At 39.2% G+C, this 27,086-nt stretch overlaps 2 protein-coding genes and 1 pseudogene across 4 annotated transcripts in view; 1 reads left to right on the top strand and 2 right to left on the bottom strand.

Annotated features, from left to right (window-relative positions):
* The window catches only part of Znf830 (zinc finger protein 830), a 29,069-nt gene extending 28,374 nt beyond the window's left edge, over window positions 1-695 (bottom strand). The window contains exon 1 of the mRNA XM_012515632.2: window positions 6-695. Coding sequence (XP_012371086.1) covers window positions 6-692 — 687 coding nt within the window. The 5' untranslated portion in view covers window positions 693-695. The remainder of the gene's footprint in view (window positions 1-5) is intronic.
* Window positions 696-841: 146 nt separating this feature from the next.
* Window positions 842-27,086, top strand: part of Cct6b (chaperonin containing TCP1 subunit 6B) — a 58,648-nt gene continuing 32,403 nt past the window's right edge. Inside the window, exons 1-10 of one of the 3 annotated variants that reach the window (XM_004635453.2) lie at window positions 842-995; window positions 3,703-3,766; window positions 4,432-4,566; window positions 9,391-9,564; window positions 11,494-11,597; window positions 20,483-20,593; window positions 20,925-21,084; window positions 22,937-23,019; window positions 23,864-23,960; window positions 26,445-26,592. In XM_004635453.2, the coding sequence (XP_004635510.1) occupies window positions 859-995; window positions 3,703-3,766; window positions 4,432-4,566; window positions 9,391-9,564; window positions 11,494-11,597; window positions 20,483-20,593; window positions 20,925-21,084; window positions 22,937-23,019; window positions 23,864-23,960; window positions 26,445-26,592 (1,213 nt within the window). In that variant the 5' untranslated portion in view covers window positions 842-858. The remainder of the gene's footprint in view (window positions 996-3,702; window positions 3,767-4,431; window positions 4,567-9,390; window positions 9,565-11,493; window positions 11,598-20,482; window positions 20,594-20,924; window positions 21,085-22,936; window positions 23,020-23,863; window positions 23,961-26,444; window positions 26,593-27,086) is intronic. The other 2 variants (XM_023719948.1, XM_023719949.1) reach the window with 2 other exon arrangements.
* LOC105742768 lies at window positions 24,982-26,181 on the bottom strand (annotated as a pseudogene).

The following is a 27,086-nucleotide window of genomic DNA, read 5'->3' as shown; positions in this document are numbered from 1 at the left end:
TCCACCACTTTTTCATGTATTTCTGCTTTCTCGATTGACCCTGAATGAGGAACTAAGGGGGCCTTGGGAGGATTTGTATTAAAGGAATCGTTTGGCAGCACACTACTTGTTGCGTCCCGCGAGGAGCAAAGTGAGTGTTCTTTGCTCGGTGGGTCTGGCAGCTGCTTGCTACCGCCCCCCAGTTTTCCTTCTCCCTCCTCCTCCTCCTCCTCCTCCTCTTCCTCGTCCTCATAATCAGGGAGTAAACCGAGTCCCGAAAGCTTACTGGGGGTCGCTCTCGCTGACTCCTTTCCCGTTTTATCAAGGGTGGTGGACGATGTGGAGGGCTGTACCTGAGGCGGCTTGGCTCTCTTGGCATCCGGGTTATCAGTGTCCGGCGCTTTCCTCTTTGTGGACTGAAGCGCCGCGCCGGCAGCCGGAGCTGGGGTGCCACCTTTTGCGCCTTTCAGCTCTGCCACTTTTTCTCGGTGCTGCTTTCCCAGGACGTGGGTCTGCCACAGAAGCTCGCTCTTGACCGGGGTGTTACAAAGGGCACAACTCAGCTGCCCCAAAGGGTTGTATTTAGCGAATGGAGATTCTACCTTCTTGCGGTTAGTGCTCTGCCGCTGCTTCTCCTTCATCAACCGTCTCAGTTCTTCCTGATTCACCACTCTCTTCCCAGCCGGAGTCTGAGCGGAGGTGGAAGACGCCATCTTTGCGACCAAACCTAAAGTGATTTGGGTTTCAGTCAGGGCGCGGTATGATGGCGTCATTTCCAGTCTTGGCGCCGATTGGCTGAAGGTCTAGAGAGGGGCGTGGCTCCAGGGTTTCCTCTTCAAAACTGCTAGGAAGTCCGATTGCGCCCGCGACCGTTAAGCTATGGCTGCGATCAAGGTGGTCAACTCCAAGGCTGAGGTGGCCCGGGCCCAGGCGGCCTTGGCTGTGAACATATGCGCCGCCCGAGGCCTGCAGGATGTGCTGAGGACCAACTTAGGTCCAAAGGGCACCATGAAAATGTGAGGCGGTGGTTAAGGCGTCTGCTGTGTTTGGGGTTCCGAAATGGGCGGGCGTTTCGCGGAGACGGTTGAGTACTGGGGACGCACCTGTGGGCCCGTTTCCCTTGCTCATTGCTGCCCTGAGGGCATTTTTAGCCTGGTGGGGGTTGGAGAAAAGTCTGCTCGAGGAAAAGGACCGCGGAACCTTGACAGACTTCCGTCCTTTTTTCGTTAGGCGGTTGGAAAGCCAGTTCTTTTAAGGCATTTAACACCCACCCCCCCACCCCTATTGATGGCCAAACCCCGAGCCTGGTGTACACTAGGCACTTTACCACAGAGTTGCAAACCACTTCCCCATTCCTCTACTTTTTGACGCTACGTGGCCTTAGTCTTGTAGCCCTCCCCCTCCCCCCTTCCATATCCATGCTAGGTATGGAAGCTTAGGGCTCTGCACATGCTGGGTACCTGCTCTATCATTGAGCCTCATCACCAGCGCAGTACAGATACATAATTTTGTTTTTGCGAGGTAGTATGTTGTTGTGGAAACAAAACGAGCTTTGGAGTCAGGCAGACATGAGTTCAAATCCAAGTTGCATAAGTAGTTGTTAATGAACATTAATCTTTAGTTGGTAACATGAGGCCTACAGTGGGTTTTTCTATTTTGGTTGTAACTGTCGTTGCTTCTTGGTTCTCTGGCCTGTTCTTGGACCAACCCAATGCTCTTCAGCTTCCACAATCTTCTGAAAGATTGTGAACCTTGATCTATACTAATCCAAACTTTGTTGGGGGCCAGCCAAATAGCTCAGCGGATTAAAGCAGCTACAAGCAGGTGCAGGGACCAGGGTTTATATCCCCGGCCTGCTGTGCTGGTGGCCCCATCCCCAGGGCGTGCTGAGATGGCAGTTGAGCCTGGGCATGGCAGTGCGTGCCTGTAATCCCAGCACTTGGGAGGCTGTAAACAGAAGAATCAAGAGTTGGATCAAGAGTGAGACCCTAAACACCCTGTAGACCCTTCCCTAAAATTAAAAAAAAAAAAAAAAAACTTGGTTGGAATGTATTTAGTAGGGTTAAACACACACACACACACACACACACACACACACACACACTTTAGCTCTTGGGGAAGACATTTGACTGCCTTCTAACACCTCTTCATTTTTATTGTATCACATTTAGGAGATTATTTACGCAAGAGGGAAAGAGACTGATGAAAGCTAAAGGGAATAAGAGACACCCTGACAGGAAATAGAAAACTAATATTAATGGTAAAAGAGGGCATGTATACAATAGATACTAGAAAAAGATAACCAAGAGCTATTCTTGAGCAGAACTGGTGGAGACAGATGTGCTAATTACATAATACATAGATGCATATGATTATACTGAGGAAAAAGACTATTGATGGCAAAAGGAAAAGCTCTCCAGTAAGATGATGTTTATCATAGTCTTGAGAAGAGTGAGGGCTGGGTTTAGTGGCACATACAAACAATCCCAAGTGCTTGGGAGGCCAGTGCAGGGGGAATCACTGTGAGTTGAAGACCAGCCTGGGCTACATAGAGATCCTGTGTCAGAAAGCCAACCAACCAAACAAGAAAGAAGAAAAGACAGAAATAAGGGCCACCTAGCTAATTTCTCTCTCTCTCTCTCTCTCTCTCTCTCTCTCTCTCTCTCTCTCTCTCTCCCCCTCCCCCCCTCCCTCTCTCTCCCTCCCTCTCCTTCTCCCTCTCTCCCTCTTTCTCCCTCTCTCCCTCTTTCTCCTTCTCTCTCCCTCTCTCTCCCTCTCTCCCTCTCTCCCTCTCTCTCAGTTTTTGAGATAGGGTCTCACTATGTAGTCCAGGTCTGGCCTTGAACTTGCAGCAATCCTCAGCCTCCCAAGTGATAGGGTTACAGGCATGTGTCACCATACCTGGCCTCCTAATTTCAGTAATAAAGCCAATGATATAAATCCCAAGGGGAGGGTGGGTGGGGGAGAACTATGGTGCATTAAGGGAGCCAAAGGCTTGCTTGTGGGAGGGTGGTGAGGCAGGAAAGCTAAACATAGGCTAGAATGGTAAAGGTCAAGTATATCATTGTTAAATTAATTTGGATTTTAACTTGAAAGCAATTAACAGCATAAGATTTATCACTTAAGGATTTTTGCCCAGGAAACTGAGTCATGTTGCATTTTTTGTTTGCTATGAAGTCCAGGCTGGCCTCCTGTCTTAGCCTCCTGAGTGCTGGGATTACTGATATGCATCACCACACCCAGGTTGCATTACCTTAAAAAAAAATGTACTGTAAGGGTGGAGTCAAACTTGTAGATACCTGGGATGCTGCCTTAGAGATGATGATGACAGTGGGAGTGGAAAGAAGGGATTAAGATTCAGAGAAATTGAGATTGCAGAGCTGACAGGGTTTGGTAATCTAATTAAATATGAGGAGAATTAAATTGAGTGAATGATTGATAGCATTTGTCAAAGAAAAAAAAACCAAGAAATTTGCAAGTTTGTGTTGTATATACTCTTCTTTGATCAATGTTCATAACTCATCAACTGCTACATTTGGAATGAAATCACTGTAAGTCCACCTGGGGAGAAGTTCAGTGAGCTGCAAGTAGTGATACTTGCCGAGCTATCTCCCCATGGTGTGATGGATGTTTTCCAAGCCCAGTTTGCTGTTTTAAGGGAAGTGGAGTGTCTAGCTTGGCACTTGCCAAATGAAGTTAATAACATCACTGTTCCCTGAACAGGCTTGTTTCTGGTGCTGGTGACATCAAGCTCACAAAAGATGGCAATGTGCTGCTGCATGAGATGGTGAGCAGATGCTGCTGACTCTAATGAACCTTAGTAAGCCTTAAGAACATGGTACATGGGCCGGGGAAATAGCTCAGTGGCCTATGTGCCTGGCTGGCAAGCACAAGGTTTTGAATTTGATCCCCAGTACCACAAAAAACAACAAAACAAAACAAAAACAAGCAAAAAACCATGGCATTATTTGTATATCTTTAAGTCAACGCTGTTAGCTAATCACTGCAGTCTTGTGCTAGGCTTCTTTGATTAAACTTTGATAAAAATGATTTTTGGCTATTTTCAAATGTTTGTAGAGTCCACATAATAGCTTAATAATGTCTTTTAAAGACTGCATTATATTCTTTGTAGTCATGGAAAAATAAAAAATTAGCAGTTTTCATAAATGTATTCAACTTTGAGATGGAAAGATTTAATCTTTTTTGGAAATGTCATTGCATTCTGAAGCAAAGACTTATGAAATGTTCAAACCTCATTAGTTTTCAGTTTTGAAATTCCAGACTTGACATTTATTAAGTATTGATAATGTAAGACTTGTAAACCTGTGGAGTGAAGCTTATTTCATTTCTAATTTCACTATTGACCCTTAGGTTATCTTGTTTTTTGTGGCCTTAAAAAAAAAAAAACCCACCTCATTCCTCTCTCTTTAAATCTGTTGTTTACTTTTTCAGCAAATTCAACATCCAACAGCTTCCTTGATTGCAAAGGTAGCAACTGCCCAAGATGACATTACAGGAGATGGTACCACTTCAAATGTTCTAATTATTGGAGAGTTACTAAAACAAGCTGATCTTTACATTTCTGAGGTATTACAATTTCACACAATTCATATTATGTTATGAATTTTTTTACAATAAAAGACACATTTTTTTTTCCAGTACCAGGGATTGAACTCAGGACTCTGCGCTTGCCAAACAAGCACTTAGTTTACTGAGCTATCTCCCCAGCCCTATTATGAATTTTTTAAAAAATTATAGGGCCAGAGAGATAGCTCAGAAGACCAAGTGTGTGCTTAGGCAAGCACAGGGACCTGGGTTTGATCCCTAGCACCACATATGCCCTGTTGGCCCTGCCCCCAGATGTGCTAGCCAGAACCGAGTCTGGGCATGTTTGCACACACCTATAATCCTGGTGTGCTGAGGAGGGTGAAAACAGGATCACTATGAGTCTGAGCTGCATGTTGAGACCCTGTACCAAATACATAAAGGATTTAAAAATAAAACATTTAAGGTATATTAAAAGGTAAAAATTACCCATATACCCATGAGTAATGGATGAAGAAACAAAATGTTATTGATAAAATTGAAACAAGATTATACACTTTTTGAAAAATAACTGGGGAAAACTTATTGACTATTTTGCACATTGAGAATTTATCTACCTCGTTAGCTTTATTTTCATTTGTAAATCACCTATTTTAGTCAGAGTCCTCCATTTAGCAGACTCTGAAATCATTAAGCACATTTATGCCTTTTTGTTTTGTTCAAAGTGTATTCTTTTCTTGGCGTTGATTATCTCTTTTCTATAATTATTTGAAATTTTCTTCTTATTCAGGGGCCGTTTCAGGAAAGCATAACCTGGTCAAAATACTAAAATATTATTTCTTTTTGTTTCATTTTGTATTGGGAATTGTCTGTTAGTTCAGTACCAGCAATTTATCTTGGTTAGACTGCTTTTAACTGTAAGCAGAAGCAACTTGACTAAAACACAGTTAAACAATAAGGGAATTATCTCCCATAACAGAACATTAAGCAAGGTCTGGGATTGGTGAATTTGAAAGTTCAGTGAGTTACAAAGTACTGCAGTCCCTCTGTCTCTTAATTCTGAATGCTCCCAATACTGTTCCATCCTAAGGGTTGTTTTCATCTTAAATGTTAAGATTGTCAGAGGAAATCAGTGCTACTTGCTTCCTTTGATAATAATACTTAGCAGGGAGAAGCAAGAGAAAACTGTTCACTGAACTATGGAACCTAAATCCTTTCTGTAACATGGATGCCTGTCCTCGTGTCTTATGCCCATCCTAAACAAGTGGTTAAGAAAATCCATAGACCTATAATGAGGATTTACTCCTTTAGTTGGAGGATTTGGTTACTTTTCTCTGAAACACAGGTGGAAGAGGGACACTTGGACAAAATCAGGGTTGGGTTAAGAAGAGAGGAAGAGAGGAGTTGGGAAGCATGAGGTCCTGACAGAAATGGATATAATCACAATCTATGTGGGTGGATAAAGATAGAGCTTTGTACAAGATAGGATAGAAATCCTGAGGAGGGACAGGTATACATCTGTGGCAGTTGGAAGCACTCACTGGAGGAAGTAGACTTGAGCTAAATCTTTAGGCTGGAGGAAACCAGGTTAAAGAGTGGACGATGATAACAGCGGTCCCAGAAGCAGGGGCAATGTGGTATTCCTTGTGACAGAAGCACATCAATGTTGAGTTTAAAGTGATGTGGACAGTAGTAGGGAAGAAGCTGGAGAAACAGGTGGGAGACAATCAGAGAGTGTGTGTATCCAAGAAACTTGCACTTTATGCCATGGGGACAGGTTAAACATATCAACACAGTAAAGATTATTGTGGTCAAATTGGCATTTGAAATATTTGGGGGCATTGTGTTTTTGAGCCAGGGTCTTGCTATGTGGCTCAGGCTGGGCTTGTACTCTGCCAGACTGTCCTTGAACTTGGGGCGATCCTCTTGCCTCAGCGTCCTCTAAGTGTTGGGATTATAGGTAGGCTTCAAGGAAACTTTTGGAAGTAGTAGTAGCATGGCTCTGAAGCCAGGTTTTGTGAGGGTAAATTCTTCCTCCACTTCTTGCCCTGCTGGTCTAAGGCAAATTACACTGTCCCTTTAGATTTTGGTCTCCTCATGCATGAAACAGGAATAGCAACACCCACTTTATAATGTTGAGAGGATTAAATTAAATGATTCATGTAAAAACTATTCTAGAAAAGTACCCAGCACAAATTTTTTTTTTTTTTTTTTTTTTTTTTAAGACAGGGTCTCCTTCTATAGTTCAGGCTGGCTTTGAGCTCGCTTTGTAGCCCAGGCTGGTCTCAAAATTCACAATGATCCTCCTGCCTTAGCTTCTCGAGTGCTGGGATAACAGGCATGGGACCAACTATTCAATTAATGACAACTTTTCAGTATCATTTTAGGTATAATACAAAAGAATGGAAGGAATTAATTGGACCTTGTGCTAGCTTTCACAAAGTTTATGTATTTTGCAGAATAAATAATACTATTTTAAAAAATTTGTTTGAGCCGAGTGTGGTGGCACATGCTTGTAATCCCAGCACTCGGTAGGCTGAGGCAGGAGGATGGTTGCAAGTTTGAGATCAGCCTGGGCTACAAAGTGAGCTCAAGGCCAGCCTGAGCTGCACAGTGAGACCCTGTCTCAAAAAGACAAAAGTTTTAGATCTGTAGAAAATTTGTAAGAGTATTACAAAGAATTATATATTTTTAGCCACATTTCTTGCTATTTTCTACCTATTGTCTTTCTGTGATATATAGATAATATATATTAGTGTACATATCATTTTCTGAACGGTATCAGAGTAAGTTGCAGAAATGATGAAGCACTTCAGTATGTTTTTAATCACTGAATTATATAACCATATATTTATATCAGTATATAAAATAGGAACTTAATATTAACAGTGGCATATTCATATAGCACTTTAAAAAATTTAATTACTTTATTTGATACAGGATCTTGCTACACAGTTCAGCCTCGTAGTGATCCTCCTGTCTCAGCTTCCCCAGGGCTGGGATTACAGGTGTGCACCACCACACCCAGTTTTGGGGCGGCACAGCACAAGGTACTGGGGATCGAACTTGGGGCCTTGTACTTGCCAGGCAGTTTTGACTGCTGAGCTATCTCTCCAGCCCTAACACTTTTTTTTTTTTGAGCCAGATTCTCATTGTGTAGTGCAGGCTAACCTTGAATTCACTTATGGTTTACTATTTTTTGGTACCAGGATTGGAACTCAGGACCTTGCTCTTGCCAGGTAGTAAGTACTGTACCAGTGAGCTATATCCTCGGCCTTTTGTGCTTGCCAGGCAGGCACTTATGTCACTGAGCTACATGTCTGGCCCTTATCCTTGGCCCTTTGAACTCACTTACATAACCCAGGCTGGCCTTGAACTCATGGAAGTCCTCCTTCCTCAACCTCCCAAGTGCTGGGATCACAAGCATCTGCCACCATGTCTACCTATAATACTCTTGTCTAATCTGCAGGTTTCAGTCAGATATTACCACTTGTTCCAATAGATTGATTGATTGATTCCATACTGGCAATTGAAACCAGAGCCTCACACTGAACTGTATACTAGCATTTTTAAAAAATGTATTTAGTACAGGGTCTTCAGGGTCTCAGTACACAGATTTAGACTTGTAGTGATCCTCCTGTTTTCAGCCTCCTAAGCAACCAGCATTATTATTATTATTATTATTATTATTATTATTATTATTATTATTATTTGCAGAACCAGGGATTGAACTCAGGTCCTTGCGCTTGCCAGGGAAGCGCTTATTCCACTGAGCTGTCTCCCCGGCCCCAGCATTATTTTTTTTGTTTTGTTTTTTTTTTTGGCGGAACCAGGGATTGAACTCAGGCCCTTGCGCTTGCCAGGGAAGTGCTTATTCCACTGAGCCATCTCCCCAGCCCTCCCAGCATTATTTTTTAAGACAAGATTTTATTAAGTTGCCCAGGCTGACCTTGATTTTGCAACCTTCTTTCCTCAATCTTCCCAGTAGCTGGATTACAGATGCATATCACTGTACCCAGCATATAGTATTCTTTGCAGAAATAGAAAATTTAGGATTGTGAATTGCATTGTTATCATGTTCCTTTAGTCTCCTATAAGCTGAAACAGTTCCTAAACTGCCTTTATGTGTCATGACATTGCTACTTTCAAGGAGTGTAAGCCATTTATTTTGCAGAGGCCCTTAATTGGCTTTGTATCTTTCCTCACAATTAGATTCACTTTTTGAGCTTTGTGAGAGGCACCACAGAAGTGTTGCTTCGTTGTTCTGAAGGCCTCCTATCGGGAGACACATGGCGCCCTCTGTCCTATCACTGTGATGTTAACTTTGATCACTGCTTGGAGGTGGTGTCTGTCCACCACTTTTCTCTAAATCAATGCTCTTTCTTTCTGCTACATTGAAGGGAGTTTTTTGTGTCCATTCAGGACACCACATGACTATGTTATCATAATTTTTAGGACAAAGACTTGTAATTTTTTTTGTACCAGACCTGCAGCTTTTCTATTTGATTTGATTATTTCAAATAAGAAGCACTGGAAACCAACTTTTATAAATTAAACACATGCTCACATTTAGTAACATTAATGTAGATAACATTATTTTTTCTTTTTGACATGTAGGGTATGTAATCCAGTGCAAGGCTTTGTGTTTAATCCCAGAACTGGAAAAAACAAACAAACATAGAATACTATTGGAACAGGCAGTGAAATTGGCAGGTTAGAAAATGGATTATATGACTATGTCAAGGTTAATATAAATTACACTGTGGTTTTTATGTGGGAATTCCTTGACTTTAAAATGGGAGAGGATAATTATCTTTACTTTGGATGGTTTTCGTTACAGTTTACAATTTTGCATTGGTTTAATAGGGTCTGCACCCTAGAATAATAACTGAAGGATTTGAAGCTGCAAAGACAAAAGCACTTGAAGTTTTGGAGGCAGTTAAAGTAAAAAAGGAAATGAAAAGAGAAATCCTCTTAGATGTAGCTAGAACATCTCTGCGAACCAAAGTTCATGCGGAATTGGCTGATGTGTTAGTAGAGGTATGGATTAAACTTTTTTTTTTTTTTTTTTTTCTTTTTTTTGGTGGAACCAGGGATTGAACTCAGACCTTTGCGCTTACCAGGGAAATACTTATTCTACTGAGCCATCTCCTCAGCCCTGGATTAAACTTCTATATCCAGAATGAGTACAGCTTAACACATGTGGTATTTTTATTTTTACTATAAGGATAGCCAAGCAGTACCACATGGGATTCTTTTAAATGTAAAAACAAAATAAGACAAACACTTAAGTGTAGGTGAAGATCTGATTGGTTAAAATAGTATTTGTAACTGTTCCAAGAGCGTCATATTGACATTTAGTGTCATGAAAGCTCAGAGAGGCGTGGCTTGTAGCCCGTCTCCTGTGGAAGCTATGGGTTCAGCAGTCCATATTTTGTTAGATGAGGTAATGCATGCGGAAATTGTTTGGCAGTGTGCCTTAAAGTCTAGCTTACCAGTTTAATGACACATTCTTTTCATTTTTTATTTTTTAAAAATGTATTTAGTACAGGGTCTACAGGGTCTCATTACACAGATGGGACTTATAGCGATCTTCCTGTTTTCAGCCTCCCAAATGCTGGGATTACTACAGGCGCGCACCACCACGCCCACACTCAGTTGCTGTCTCAGCACACCCGGGGGCGGGGCCAGCACTAATGATGCATTATTGATTTGACATTATAGTATTCACATTTAAGAAATGCTTATTTTTTTTGCTTTTAAAGGTAGAATAGATGTAATAAAAAGACAAGATTGGATGGATATTTTAAAGATTTTTATCAGATTGTTATCGTTGATGATGTCATTCTTATTCCTCAGTTTTTCAGTTTCTGAAAATTGAATGCATCACTTTATCAGGAATGATGAATTCATAGCAACAAAATGCATCAGACATTGACATACGAAGCAGAATGTTATTAATTTACTTGAGAAATACAAATGCCAAATGGACTGGAACATCTGAGTTATTTCTGCTCAATTCTCCTTACCAATAGAGGAACCTTCCTGGGAAATTAGATTTATATCAGACAATTTCTTGCTGAGCAGAATCAGAAGAAAGCTTGCTGTGTTTTCTGCTGTTGAAATACTCAGGTGGCCCGAGATCTTCATGCTCTCTGACTAGGACAGATATTTTCTTTTAAAGGCTAAAAATCTCTGATAATCTTACTACCCACTGGCCTTTGTATTAGTCCCCTAGGTAAACTTTTCTTAAGACACAGTGTTTTTTTTTTTTTTTTTTCTCTATCTTTTGAGGTGGTTATACTTTAGCTCTTAATTTCTGTGATGTTATTTTCATATTCTTTTTTGAGCTAAGCAGTAAGATATGGGTGTTTTGTTTCTTAAATTACATATTCTTGGAGATATGTGGAATAATAACTGCGACATGGCTTTCTGGAGTGTCAATTTTACTTTACAGTTTTGGGGGAAACAAAAACAGTGAAAAAATATGTGTATGTTGTAGCATGACACAAGAGCTTTCAATGATAAAATATGAGACTTAATAATTGAAACATATCATGACCAACAAATTTGAGCTCTTCTCTTAGATTACATTTCTTCTCTCTTCATCAATTGAAGTGTTCTTTCATGGAAAAGCTGGGTAGCATTGGTATGATAGAACAGTGGTTGGCAGTTAAGGAGACTAAATTCTAGTCCTGGCTCTGCAACTGTGAGACCCGATTTTAAATTGATAACGAACCTCCTAAGGTCTTGTGCCAGTTTTGTTATTTTTAAAACAAAGGTTTGGGGCCTGATAATTGTGAAGTTAGACTCGAAAGTGTTCACTGTTGTTTTAAAAATTAGTTTCCATACTAAGTGGCACTTGTAGGCTTTGCCTTATGTTTTGAAGCCTGAAGCCCTTTACCTGAGTAGTCTGGCGATGACTGTGAGGACCAACTAATTTACTCTTCTCATTCGCTTCCTTTTCAGGCTGTGGTGGATTCTGTTCTGGCTATTAGAAGACCAGGTTATCCTATTGATCTCTTCATGGTGGAAATCATAGAGATGAAGCATAAATCAGAAACAGATACACAGTAAATTGCATACGTTTGATAAGATCAGTTCTAGAATGTTTGCTTTTCTTTACCTGTTCTTTCATTAATTTCATTAGTTAGGGGGCTGGGGAGATGGCTCAGTGGAATAAGTGCTTCCCTGGCAAGTGCAAGGGCTTGAGTTCAATCCCTGGTTCCACAAAAAAAAAAAAAAAATTCATTAGTTATTTTTATTCAACATCAATCTGTTCATTCAGCATACATTAGTGGGTGATTACTATGGATACTGGAATGAAGAATAAACAAAACAGTTTCTTTCCCCTAGCAGCTTACATTCCTAATGGGACTAGATAATTAATCCTCTGTGTGATTTTTGTAGTGCTCAGGGAAGGCTATTGTTATAAGAAACAAAGCTATAAAGCTAAGAGGTCTCTGAAGAAATCAGGGATCTACCCATGTGTGTGGAAATAGAGGTTCTAAGTAGCGAGGGCAGCAGTTGGGCAGGTTCTGAGGCAGGCGTGTGCTTGGGGTGTCCGACCATGTTCCTGTCCACTGCAGCATGGGTGAGAGGAAAAAGTGGTGGGATGTAAGGTCAGCAAATAAGAGAGGCCAGAGTATGTATCTCGATAAGGATTTAACTAATTTTATTTTATTACCATTTTTTATGTAGTTGGTACAAGGTCTTGCTGTGCAGCTTGGACTCATAGTGATCCTCCTATTTTAAGTCTCCCTAGTTCTGGGATTACAGGTGTGCATCACCATGCCTAATCTCAGTGGCCAGCTCAGCATGCGGCGGGGAGGGGAGGGCTGGTGCAGCATGTGGTGCTGGGCATCACACACCCTGGTCCCTGTGCTTGCTTAAGTGGGCGCTTAATCTGCTGAGCTATCTCACTGACCCTTAGGCTTTAACTAATTTTATTTATTAAAATATATTTATTTATTTATTTATTTGATACAGGGTTTTACTATGCAGCTTGGACTAGTAGTGATGCTCCTGTCTAGCACCCCCCCCCCCGAGATTATAGGCTTGCACCACCATGCCCTGTTTTAGTGGCCAGCACAGTGCAGGGCTGGCACAGAGTGTGGTAATGGGGATCGAACCCGGGTCCTTACGCTTACCAGGCAGGTGCTTAGACCACTGAGCTACTCCTCAGTCTGCTTTAACTAATTTTAAACTTTCTATTGTGGAAGATCATAAACATATATAAATATAAGGAAAGGAAAGTAGGAAACTGCCATGCATGCGTCACTTGTCTATCAATTTTAATGTATCGTATCTCTACTATACTCCTCCTTTTTCCTCCCAACCTGAATTATTTTGAAACTAAACTAGGCATATTTCACCTATATTTTACTATTTATAAATAAAGATATTTCTTACTCTTTTACCTAATATGTTTAAAAATATTACATCTAAAAATGGGTAATAAATGATTAATATCATCACATACTCAATTTGTATTCCAATTTTAGTAATTGATTTTTTAAAGTTAGTCTTGTTTTGATTAAGATCCAAATACAGTCTACATATTGCATTTGATTTATATCTTTTTTTTTCTTTTTTGGTACTTTTTTCTATTTTGGTACTGGGGCTTGAACCCAACATTTTTGCACTGAGATACACCCACAGTCCCCTTTTTATTTCAAGATGAGATTTATTTCAAACTTGCTGAATTGCTCAGGTGTGACTTGAACTTGTGTTCCTCTAGCCTCAGCCTCCCACAGTGTTGGAATTACAAGCGTGCACCACCACACCTGCCTGGTTGAAATCTTTTAAGCCTCTGTTACTTTGTAGGTTCTCTTTTCTTCTGATGCTAATTGATAATTGTATGGAAGAAGTCTGGTCGTCGTGATGTCTTCTGGTACAAAGAATCCTGATTATTTGCACTGTAGTGCAGCAGCATTTGCCTCTTATATTTTTGTTTATATTTTACTCTCAGTCTATCTTTATATTTTAGGTGCACTTTTACAGTGGAATATAGGAGAGACTTAAAATAATTATGTCATGTAATTAACTTGTTACATTTAATAGCTGCATATATACTTAATTTTAAACTTGCATCTTATTATTTTACTATTTATCTCCATTTGTTCTGTTTCTTTTAATCTTCAATTTGCTTAGTGTTTTTATTCCATTTTTTCCTCTTTAGGAGTTTGAAAGTCCCATAGTTCTGTTATTTTGATTGATCTAGAAATTGCACCATAAATACATCTAAACTCAATATTTTTAATCTCCTTCTCAATAGTAGCTCTCTTTATTTCCTGCCAAACCATGTTATTGTTACTGTTTTGTAAAATCCCATTTGATACTATTATTACCATGCTTATAAAATTTATGTTCTTATTTCCAGTTTGATTTGTTCTATGTAGCTCTGTGCACCTAAGCCTCCCTTGTGGGTTTACAATAGGCCCTTCTCTCAGTGGGGAATATGCTTCCATATCCCAGGGGATGCCTGATATTGCAGAGAGCCCGACCTTTGTGCCCACAGGGCCTTGGCTGTAGGACACTGGTGTGAGTACTGGAGTCTGTGTGTGCTCGTGTCCCTTGTGTATAGTGGCATAGTATTTGCATACAGCCTATGAACATCTTAGGTATATATTTAAATCAACTGAAGATTACTTATAATTTCCATCCCATATTCATATTAGGTAAGTGGTTGTTATACTAATAATAGAAGGAAAATCAGTGCAGATGTAGTTTTCTTTTTCTTTCTTTTTTTTTTTTTTTTTTTGTGCAGTGCTGGGGATAGTACTCAGGACCTTGTGCTTGCCAGGCAAGCTTCTTTCAGAATATTTTCAATCCAGACTTGGTTAAATCCATGGGTGGAGAATCTGCAGAAGTGGAGGGCCAGGTGTATTGTTTTTTTCTATACATACATGGCGATAACCTATAAATTAGGCATGATAAGAGATTAGCAACAATAACTAATAATAAAATACAGCAATTATGATAAGAGCTAAATGAATATTGTCTCAAAAGAACCTACTGTGTTCACTCTTCCTGTGATAATGTGGCTGAAGTGGGGAGAATGGTGTAGGCATTGTGCTGTATATTATCCCACCACTTACCTTTTGTTGCTTAAGTCAGAAGGAGGGTCATTTGCTTCATGTAATTGTGGATCATAGAGATACGATAATGCTCATGGATCCCTGCTTGTTCAAAGCATTTCTGCTGAAATCTTCTGGAAGAGCATTGTAATCAGAAGTTGTCCTTTCTTGTTATCTCATCAGAGTGTTTCTGGAGAGGTTAATACTTCAGCAATCATACGGGTGGCTTTCACGCTGCATTCCACATAATTTTGTCCCTTAATGCTGTTACAATTTGGAATGTTTTGGCAAATTTTGGTAATGTTTTCATTGCTGGTTCTCAGTATCTTTCTCTGATGGTGTTTCTCCTCCTCCTCCTTCTCCTCCTCCTCTTCTTACTCTTCCTTTTCCTCTTTCTTCTCCCTGTGCCTCTTTCTCTCTTCTTTCCTCCTTTCTTTCCTTCTTGTTTTGAGATGAGACCTCACCTATTTCCCAGACTGGCCTTGACTTGTAATCCTCCTGCCTTTGCCTCCTGAGTATCTGGGAGTACTCAATTTCTTCTCTTTCTCCTTCCTCTTCATTTGTAGACGTCTGAACAGGTTCCTCAAATTCCTCATTTGTTAACAGTACTTGATGGTTGACAGTGGGTAACTGACCATGGGTAGTTGAAACCAAAGGAAAGCAAAACTTGGTCAAGTGAAGGAACACTGTGTTCGTTCGTTCGTTCTTTCTTTCTTTCTTTCTTTCTTTCTCCTTTTTTCTTTGATACAGGGTCTCACTATGCAGTTATGCAGTTCAGGCTGGCCTTGGGTTCACTTTGTTGCCCAGACTGGCCTCAAACTCATAATGATCTTCCTGCCTCAGCCTCAGGAGTGCTGAGATCACTGGTGCCACCATGCCTGGCCCTAAACACTGTACTTTCTTTCTGCTTAAAATCTGTCCTTTACACTTGTTAAGTGAAAGTTTCCTGGAGGCACACTTTCAATTTTTGCTTATTGAAAATATTTGATCTTGATTCTTTGGTACTTAACTAGGTTGGCGGTTACAGGTTTGGTCTCAGACTTATATTTTGATGTATGGTTGCCGTTATGATGGTGTGAAAGTGTTATGCATCCAGTAATATGTACTTTGAATTTTGAACTTTTCCTTGTCATACATGCTAATATATAGTATGACACCCTCCTGTGATAGCGGCAGTGGGCGTGAGCCATAGTTTCCAGTCCATCATGTAGTTGTGAGAGTAATAACTGATAACTCTACAGTACAGGAAAACTGGTGCTTGAAAGGTCCATATTGAGGATTGAGTCCAAGAGCACTCTACCCCTAAGCTACCTCTCTTTTACACATTTTTTTTTTCTTTTTTTGATACCAGGGATTGAACTCAGGACTTTACGTTTGCTAGGCAGGCACTTATGCCACTGAGATATCTCTCCAGCCCTAGAAAAACTTTTAAACGAAGTGTATAATACACTGAAAAGCAATACAGTGAAAGCACACTCATCATAAAATAGATATAATAAATTTTAAAATGGATCTGTATAATCAGTTCTCATAAAAGAAACAGTACTTACCAGTACCTTAAAAGCCCCTTTTATGCTCCCTTCAGTCATTATTTTTCTAGAGGAACCTGAATTTCTATGCCATAGATTAACAGTGCACTTTTGTACTGGTATAAATGGATCATAGGCCGGGTGTGGTGGTGCACACCTGCAATCCCAGCATTCCTGAGGCTAAGGCAGGATGATCATTGTGAGTTTGAGAGTAGCCTGGCTTCAAAGTGAGCTCAAGGCCAGCCTGAATTGCATAGCAGGACCCTGACTCAAACACACACACACACACACACACACACACACACACACTAATATAGGTACTCTTTTTTTTTTTTATTGGTGGAACCGAGCATTGAACTCAGGCCCTTGCACTTGCCAGGGAAGTGCTTATTCCACTGAGCCATCTCCCCGGCCCCTATATAGGTACTCTTGTGCTTGATTTTTTTCACTCAGTATTCTTTAAGAGACCCTTATTGTTGCATGTATTAATAAATCATTCTCATTGCTGTTAAATATTTTCTTGTATTAATAGTGTATAGTTTAAGAGTGATAAAAGGTACCAATATCTGTTGTCTCTATATGGTTTGAAAAGCTCTCTTGCTTTCACTTTGGTGTTCTGATCCACCAGTTTCTGTTCTAAATGCAATATGAAGGTATGGTAACTATGAGCTTGGATTAAAAGTTTTACAAGAAAAAAATATTGTATAGTTTATTCATCCCATTAATGGACATTTAGGTAGTTTTGGCCCTTACGAATGATGCCTCAATAAACAAAACATCTTTTTGGTAGACATGTAGCTGTATGTTGTTCTCTTGGGTTTTTAGTAGCTGTATGTGTGTTATATGTGGATGTCTTTGCTTACTTGTAGAAATTCTGTTTGTTTCTTCTTTAAATCTGCCATGCCACTGTTTATGGTTTTCTGTTCCCTTCAAACCTCTTCAAACTCACCTTGTTTTCTTTAAGCATACAATTCATGTTTGATAAGTACAATATCTATAGTTTGGTTTGTTTTGGTTTTTGTTTTCTAGTTCTTATTCATTATGCTCTACTTCCACATGTATCATTTATTGTATTAAAAAAGTATTTGAAAAAATAATTGGAGACCTAGGTTGAAGGTGCCTTTCGGTAGAAAGGATTTGCATTTGCTACCACAGGGAGTCCAGGGACTACTTTAAATGTATAGGCTGAGGTTTTTGGGGCATATTCATTTGATGTGAATTCTTAATGCAAGCCATGTGAGGGCTAATTATTTCTAATTCATCTTTTTGGATAGCCCTGAGTATACAGTCTTTTGGGGCTTATGCTTAATGGGAAGAGGATCTCCTATTAGACTTACCACTTTGGATGAACCCTGAACTTTTAAATTTGTCCCCTTCATATTGTGAAGTTATTCAAACCAGAGTTCAGCATTGCTTGACTTGTCACATGACTTTAGGATAAAAATATCTGCAGTTTTCCACTTACCTTAATGTTTCTTTTTTAGTTTTAGTTTTGGTTCAGTAATTCTTTTCTGTAGTTGTTTGTTTTCGAGACAGAGTTTTGTTATGTAGTCCAGGCTGACCTTGAACTCTGTATGTGTCCTAGGCTGGCCTTGAACTCTTGGCAGTCCTCCTGCCTCAGCCTCCCAACTGCTGGCACTACAGGCCTGTGTTCTATACCCAGCTAGTAATTCTTTACTCTCACAACTCTCCAGAACTACATTTTGAGATCTAACTTAGCATTTAAACATTTTTTTGGGGGGCAGGGTTGGTATAAATTAGCCCATGAATGAATGAATATTAAGGGTATCTAGTTCTTGATTTGTATTTTGGAAAAATATCCTTGGCTGTTATATGAACACTGTTGAGCAAGTTGGTAATTAATGGAGAGGCAGAGGGAAGAAACAGGAGACTAGTTAGGAGTCTGTTATTGTTAAAGTGAGAAATAAAAATAGCTTAGATCAAGGTAACACAGAAGAGAGAGGCAGTAAGATTTGGTGATGGACATGGAAAGGGACAGAAATAGGAGGCAAAAATGTTTCGCGTTTTTTTCATGATCAGGTTTAAAAGTGGGGTGCTTTTTTTTTTTGGATGGAGAAAGCTAAGAGGAGCAAGTTTAGGGAGATAAATGAAGAACTCCAGTTGGGAAATGTATGTTTAAGATGCCTGTTGGGCATCCGGTGGAGTAGGAAGTTGGCAAGAGGTGTCTGGAGTTCAGCATAGAGGTCTGGACTGGAAATACATACTTGTGAGTCATTAAGTAGACTGGTGACTTAAAGACCCAAGAATGCATGTGTTCACCAGGGACAGGGAAATAAGCAGAAAAGAGAATAAATTTAAAGTTTGAGGAATGGGATATCCAGTGTTTAGAGTTAGTTACTTTACTTATTTATTTTGGTACCTGGAATCAAATTCAACACCTTGTGCTTGCCAGGCAAGAGCTATTCAGTCGAGCTATATCCATGGCTGAGAAGGGGGTTGGTGAGTGAGGTGGAAGCCCCACGAGTGCACCGCCCCAGAAGCCAGGAGCAAGTGTCTCAAGGAGAGAATAATCAGCCTCCTGCTGCTGTAAAGTTAAGTGCATTTTTTTGTGAGCTGAACATTGATCATTATAGGTGGAAAGTAGTCTTTTATAGAGGTAAGTTTAATGAGAGCTCATTCAGAGAGGTGGAAATAAACGTCAGATGGAAGGTGAGTTCAAGAGAGAATGATGGGCCAAGGAGATAGCTCAGTAGAACAAGCACCTACCTGGCAAGCACAGGATCCTGAGTTTAATCCCTTGTACTGAAAGAGAGAGAGAGAGAGAGAGAGAGAGAGAGAGAGAGAGAGAGAGAGAGAGAGAGAGAATATGATAAGGGAGAAGTGGCAGTGCCAATGTGGACAACTCATAAGTTAGCTGCAAAGGGGAGCCAATTAATGGGTCCCTATTTTCTGGTAGAAAGGAACATGGGGATGAGGTTAATCAAGAATAATTTTTTAAAAGATAGAACTATCATAGTAAGTTTTTTTCCTGGTGAGGGTGTTCCTCTAAGAGAAGAATTACTATGGAGGACAGTGCAGGAACAGAATGGGGAAATGGGATTTGATGTGCAAGCACAAGTCACAGAGAGCAGCACAGACATTTCACTCAGAAGAGGAGTAGGTTCAAGTTTATGTGCCCTGGGACTGAGAGAGGTAGTACTGGGGTAATGCTTTTATTTTCTGCAAGAAGCAAGGTCATGATGAGAGTTAGATGAGAGCATGGAAGAGGCTTGAAGAGTGAAGAATGGTGGGCATGCCATTTCTTTTGTAAAGAAAATATGGTCACAGTCAAATGGCTTAGAACTGGAATAATTTAAACATTTGAAAACTTCCTTATAGTGATTGCCTTAAAAGATTCTTCTCTCTCTCTCTCTCTCTCTCTCTCTCTCTCTCTCTCTCTCTCTCTCTCTCTCTCTTTTTCCGGAACCGGGGATTGAACTCAGACCCTTGCACTTGCCAGGGAAGCACTTATTCTACTGAGCCATCTCCTCCCTGGACCCCATAAAAGAGTCTTAAACAGAAATGCCATCCCTTAAACTCATATAAATGACTTTCACAAAGTTATAAAAGTATTTACAAAGGATCTTTGGCAAACGGAAGGAAAAAAGCCTCCTTTTTCATAATCCATATTCCTACCACTGAAGCCTAACCATATTCTTAGGATCCTTGTGTTTTTCCTTGAATGCTAAGATGCTTTTTTTCCCCCTCATATCAGGGATTGACCTCAGGAGCTTGTGCTTGCCAGGCAAGAGCTCATGCCGCTGAGCTATATGCCCAGCCGTAGAACAGCTGAAATCATGTTTTCTATACAATTTATCCTTCTGTGCTTATCAGCTAGTCCTGTAAATATTTTTCCATGTTATTGCACAGTTTTCATGGCCATCAAGTGGTTGAGTCACAATTTCAACAATATCCTATTGTTGGACATTTAGGTTAGCAATTTTTAGTTAGTCCATATAATTATTTTGAACAAATGTTCCTAAGAAATTCATTGTGTGCCTATCTTTCATTAGTTGATCAGCTGTATTATGTTTTTGAGTTGTATAATATAGAGAATAATTCTGGTTTGATGTTTCATTGTAACTTCACAGTCACACTGTGTTAAAATAGATTTTCTTTCCTAATTTGACTAATTATATGCTAGGTTTGAAGTCAGCACAATGTGTGTCCTGGCTGTTTTGGTACAATTTGGAATGTAATTCTAATCTTACACCAAATTTTAGAGTGTATTTTCAGGGTGGGAAAAATTGGTACAAATTCCCTATGGTGAATATGAGCACTATGTAAGGCCAATATGGACTAATAAACAAATTTTAAAAACAAAGTCAGAAATATTACATATTTTAATAGGTTGATCCGGGGATTAGTTTTGGATCATGGTGCCCGTCATCCAGATATGAAGAAGCGGGTTGAAGATGCGTTTATCCTTACCTGCAACGTGTCACTAGAGTATGAAAAAACGTACGTGTTCGCTTCTCCCGCTTTTAGCTTTGGCTCACTTTTTTTGCTGGCTGCGCAGGTTGACGGGTTTCATTTCGGCAGATTCATACATGCACATAGTGTACTTTGTTTGCATTTCACTCCTCTTGCCCTCCTCCCCAGATGCACATTTTATCAGGGGGTTCAATATATAGTGTGCATTTTTCCATATCATTTCTCTTTATGACTTTTGAAAATTTTTTGTTTAAAAGGGTTTGGAAACTTTTTCTCCTCCCAGATGTTTAGTCTGGACTTCTAGCTCCCCCACTTTTTTTCTCTGCCTTTGCTAGCTTGTTTTTCATTAACTTTCTAGAGAGGTGGCCTCTGGTTTCTTTTATAAGACTGCAGAAGAGAAAGAGAAATTGGTAAAAGCTGAAAGAAAATTTATTGAAGATAGAGTACAAAAAATAATAGACCTGAAAGACAAAGTCTGTTCTGGCTCCAGTAAGGAATTTGTTGTCATTAATCAAAAGGTGAGAAGGCTAACTTAGATTTTAATTATTTGTAAGGTATCTTCAGCATTCCTCAAAGTGAACCCCTGGAAGTCCCTAAGACTTTCCAATATCTTCAGTCAAAACTAATGTAATATTAATTATATACCTTTTACACCTTTTTTTTTGATGTTGCAATGATACTGCAAAAGCAATGATAGGTAGAACTGCTAGCAGCTCTGTACAAGTAAGGCAGGAGCACCAAACTATGCTAATAGTTGTTCTTTATTGCCAAACCACCACATGCTTGTAGGTAAAGAAAAGTTTCATTTAAGAATGTCTGGATGAGGCTGGGGAGATGGCTCAGTAGAATAAGTACTTCTCTGGTAAGCACAAGGGCCTGAGTTCAATCCCCGGTTCCACCAAAAATAAATAAATAAATAAATAAATAAATAAATAAATAAAAATTTTAAAAAATAATAAAAATGGGCTGGGGAGATGGCTCAGTGGAATAAGTGCTTCCTTGGCAAGCTCAAGGACCTGAGTTTAATCCCCAGTTCTGCAAAAAAAAAAATTCTGGATGAGGTGGTAAAACTAATTTTATTAAATATTATTCTTAAGTATGCATCCTTTTATAATTCTATGTGGAAGAACATGAGGCAGAGACAAAGCACTTCTGCTGCACAACGATGTGATGATGCTCTAAAGGAAGAGGCATGCAGAATAGAGCTGTGAGCTACACTAGCCATTTTTTTCATAGAAAGCCATTTTTGCTTGGAAGTATGACTGACAGACAAATTATGGTTATTTAGATTAGGTTATTTGGTAGGTTCTGTAAAATGAATCAATCTTATCACTTAAGGAAAATACCTGAGAGTATTTTCTGTGTATGTAACATCTGAGCCTAATTCAGTGAACCAATATTGTGTGAAGGACTGATAAGTGTATGATTTTATAAAATAATGCGTGGATAAATAATCTAATTATAAGACCAGTGGATTTTCATGTGAGGAGTCTGCAAGGTCATTGGTAGGATGCAGTATTCCACAAGAATAGCCATTGCAAAGCTATGTATTACTTGTTGAGTTTTAGTGTAAACATACTGTGAGAGAAGCATATCTAGAGTTATCTGAAAAAGCTATTAAAAGGCTCCTTTCCCAATTTATCTACACAAGGGCAGATTTTCTTCTATAGTTGAGCCAAAACACCATATTGTATCAAATTAAGTAGAGGACTGTATATGAGAGACTTTACCTGTTTTAAATCTAGACATTAAAGAGATGTACAAAATTATAAATCACTTGCATATAGATTTTTGGAAAACATAGTAAATTTTCATTTGAAATCAATATTAACATAAAATGGGTTTATTGTTACTTTAAATGTATTAAAATTTTAAAATCTTCCTAGTTTTAATTTATGATGTTATATATATATATATATATATTTTTTTTTACATTTATTTATTTGTGTGTGTGGCCGTGCAGCCCACCAGGGGGCGGGGCTGGCTGGCATGTAGTGCTGGGGGATTGAACCGCGGTCCCTGTGCTTTGCTAAGCTTGTTCTAAGTAGGTGCTTTAGACCACAGAGCCATCTCTCCAGACCTATGATGTGATAATATAGATATAGTTCATGTAAGCAAAAGTTCCTTGGGGTCTTCATTTTTTTTTTTTTTTGCTCCGAATGCCTTCAGGGCAGGTTGGGGTCTTCATTTTTAAGAGGATATAGTAGTGCTGAAACTATAAAGCCTGAGAAATATTGTTTTAAGATTTATTTGTGGTTAAGATTGTGGCTCAGTGGTAGAACATTTGCCAAGTATGTGTTCAGAAAGAAAAGCAAAAAGTAAAAACCAAAAGAAGATATGTTTATAATTTTTATGTTAATTTGATTGTAGGGCATTGATCCATTTTCCTTAGATACTCTTGCAAAACATGGAATAGTAGCTCTTCGAAGGGCAAAAAGAAGGAATATGGAAAGGTAAGCTTGAAAATTGTGTATCCCGAGATTTTTAACAGATTAAATTGAAATTTTCCCATGTGTATTCTTTTTAGCTTACTAGTAATTCTTACTGAGCAAAAAGTAGTATACCAATTTCAAATTTTGTTCTTAACTTCAGTATGTAATTAAACTGTCAAAGATTAAGGTTATTAACCTATTTCAGAATTTTGTTGAAGTATTAGGAAGTTTTCTTTCTGTTTAAAACAGATCTTAAAAATATAATGCTGCATGGTCTCATTTATATATGGAATCTAAGAACGTGGCACCCATAGGAGTAGATAAGAGAATTGTAACTACCAGGGGATGAGACATTGGGGCAGTTGAGGAGTTTAGGAAATGTTCAAAGGATGCAAAATTTCTTTTGCATAAGAATAAACAAGTTCCAGGATTTGTTGTGTAATGTGGTGACAATAATTAATAAAAATATACTGTTGTAAAAAACTAAGAGAGTAGAGTTAATGAGACTGGATGTGGTGGCGTGTGCTTGTAATCCCAGCATTTGGGAGCCAAAGAACAGGAGGATCACCCTGAGTCTGATCTTCTTAGTGAGACCCTGTAGGCCCTGTGCTGAGAGAGAGAGAGAAAGAGAGAGAGAGAGATAGAGAGAGAGAGATTGAGATTTAAGTGCTCTCACTACAAGAATGATAATATGAGAAGTAATACATATGTTTAATTAGCTCAGTCTAGCCATTCCACTGTCATGTTGTACCTAATAAATATATACAGTAACAATGCAGTCCTCTGTGTTAATTTTTTTATCTGTAAGAAATTAACTTCTGTATTTTTCATAACTGAAGTTACAGTAACATGCATGTCATTTCAGACTCACTCTTGCTTGTGGTGGAATGGCTGTGAATTCTCTCGCGGACCTTGATATAGATTGTTTGGGACATGCCGGCCTTGTATTTGAGTGTATATTAGTGAGTACTTGTGTGACTGACTAGTGGTTATAATATGAGCACTAAGCCTTTTTATTATAAAACACTAACCTTTTAATTCACATTTTGTATTTGGAGATCTGACTAATCTATAGGACAGACTTTATAATTTATTTATCTAAATATTAAGAGTTCAAATGTAACTTAACTACTTTAAAAAAAATTGGACCTAAGTTTAATTATGTGAGATCAGCAGATGACAAGAGGTAGTAAATGAATGGAAACAGTGCTTACAAACTTAGGACAGAGGTGAGAACTTTCAGGATAGTTTAGGTTTAGATATTCACCAGACTGGAATTTTTTTTTTTAACACTGAAAATAAGACTTTTGCCACAAACCCCAAAACATATTAAAACTGGTTCCCAGGGCTTTTAAAACATACAGTAAATTTGTGTGTGTGTACGTGTAGTAACACTGGGACCTTCACTCAGAACTGTTTATCCCTGGCCCATTCATTCATCCATTCATTTATTTATATATTGGAGATTGAACTTTATACTGAGCTATATCCTTAGCCCTGGTTTTCTTGGCGGCGGTGGGGGTGGGGGTAGGGTCTTACTAAGTTGCACAGGCTGGGCCCAAACTTTCCATCTTTCTGTGTCAGCTTCCCAGAGTTCTGGGATTACAGACAGGCAGGTGCCACCAAAGCCACCTTTTAATATCTCTTTAAATGTCAAATATTCTGTAGTGAATCTATTAAACATGCTGTATTTCATTTTGGGACTTAATTTATATATCTTACTGCTCCTTGTATTGGTGACCAAGACACCTTGCTCTAAATTCTAGTGCACTGATGGTGAAACTTTTAGAGCTGTCAGTGATACAAGAGGCCTGCTGTGGCACGTGTGCTTTAGGTTTGCCACCCCTGTCTTAATGGCTCACATCCTCCCTTTAAAATGTCTAAGTATCTTTTTGTTAAGTTGCCATTTTCAAAGATTTGCTGGAGAGGAACCAGGGGCATGGCTTAGTGGTTGAGTGCGTATTAGGGCCTAGGTTTGATCCCTTAGTACTTCAAATAATGTAAAGAGAGGGAAGGAGGAAGGGAGGGAGAGAGTCTGAGACTGAACACTATGAATTTAACAGCTATGAATTCTTCTTCACTTCTGTTGCAGTGTAGGAATTTATCATCTGGCCCTTAGTAGTCTACCAGTTGAGTAGGGCTTAGTTTCTTATTTTCTGCAGAAATAGCTGGATGCAATTCATAAAGCAGCAGCTGACTACAGCTTCTCCGCTTTTTTATCAACAGCTCTAACTGTGACAGGTCATTCTTTGATCCATACATTTTGACTAGTTTTAGCCTCAGAAGGAGGTCTTTCTTTTCCTGCACTTGCTTCACTAATTTTGCTTTTTCTTCCTTTAATCCTTGTTTAAGATTCTTATTTATAAAATCATTTTGGGGAATACTGTATGACCCAGTATCAAGCAACTTAGATTCACAAGCACTGATATTCTTGAGAGTACTTTTCAAGTATGTATGTTCTTCAGATTCATTATCTATGTATTCTTTTTTCCTTCTCACTGTCTCTGTGTTTAAAACTTTCTTGAAACTTCAGTTTTCTTCCATTGAAGATGCTGGTTACTCTAAAAAGGTCTCATCATCTTTTCTTTTCTTTCTTTTTTGTATTTTAGTACAGTGTCTACAGGGTCTACACAGATCGTACTTGTAGTGATCCTCCTATTTTCAGCCCCCCAAGCACTGGGATTCTAGTTGCACACCACCATGCCCAGTCTCAGTCAAGTCTCAGTGACCTGGGGGCAGGGCTGGCATGGCATGACAGGGATCTAACCCAGGTCCCTAAGTCTGCCTAAGGTACTTTAATTTGCTGAGCTATCTGGCTGGCCCTGATCATTTTCTTCATTCTTTGGGTTTCTTTTTTAAAATTTTAATTATTTTTTATCTTTTACTTTTTTCATTTTGTGTATTTGGTACAGGGTCTCACTGCACAGCTCAGACTCTAGGTAATCCTTCTGTTTTCAGTCTCTCCAGCACTGGATTATAGGCATGCACCACCACACCTAGACTTGTTTGCTGGCCCAGCATAGGACCGGAGATTGAACCCAGGTGCCTGCACTTGCCTAAGCAGGCACTTTATTCTGTTGAGCTATCTTGTTCATTCTCTATTTTAAGACATTTTACTATAATGCAATGGGAATTAAATGAAAACTTTGTTTTCCTTAATCTATCTTTAAGTGTTGCACTCATGGGCTAGGGAGGCTGAGATAGGAGGATCAGTACAAGTCTGAACTGCACAATGAGACCCTGTATTCCCCCCAAAAACAATTAAATTATAATATAAGCTAAATCTTTATTTCATAACTTTAAATATTTATTTTTTTTCTTTTTTCATTCTTTTTTTTTTTCCCACCGCTAGTGATCAAGTCCAGAGCTTCATGCATGTAAGCAAGAATTCTACTAGAGAGTCGATCCCCAGCCCTAAATCTGTGTCTTTGCATGTCATCCTTTAGGGTGAAGAAAAGTTCACCTTTATAGAGGATTGCATTAACCCTCGCTCTGTCACTTTGTTGATCAGGGGACCAAATAAACATACTCTCACACTAATCAAGGATGCCATAAGAGATGGACTTCGTGCTGTCAAAAATGCCATAGAAGATGGTAAGCTCTTTTTCTGTGATGGTATGAACTTCACATGTTTTGAAAGTAAAAATCAGTTGTTTGGTATTTTAAAATATGAATGGTCAGGTATGGTGGTGCACAGTCTCCTGGAGGGTGGGGCAAGAGGATCTCAAGTTAGAGGTCATCCTGGGCAATTTAGCATGGCCCTGTCTCAAGATAAAAAAGTACTGGAAATGGACCAGAGATGTAGTTCAGTGCTTTTGGATTCAATCCCTAGCCATGAAAAAAAAAAAAAAAAAAATCCTCTTTCATTTTGCTTTACACAATTTGCAGCTTGGATTGTAAAGGGTTTTCTATGCAATATATATATATTTTTTCATTTTTTTCCCAAAATTTTATTGATAAACTGCAATGAGACAGTTTCAAATCAAATCGGAAGTACAGTTTCAACAAATAACAGACTGCATATATTCTTCTTAGTGGTTAATTGCTGTACAAGATGCGGACTTGAGATCCTATTTACAAACACCATT

The sequence above is a fragment of the Octodon degus genome, unplaced genomic scaffold (assembly GCF_000260255.1).
Source record: "Octodon degus isolate 3935 unplaced genomic scaffold, OctDeg1.0 scaffold00072, whole genome shotgun sequence".
NCBI classification, from domain to species: Eukaryota; Metazoa; Chordata; class Mammalia; order Rodentia; family Octodontidae; genus Octodon; species Octodon degus.
Note: the sequence above shows the minus strand (reverse complement) of the source record. Positions and strands in the feature narration are given on the sequence as shown.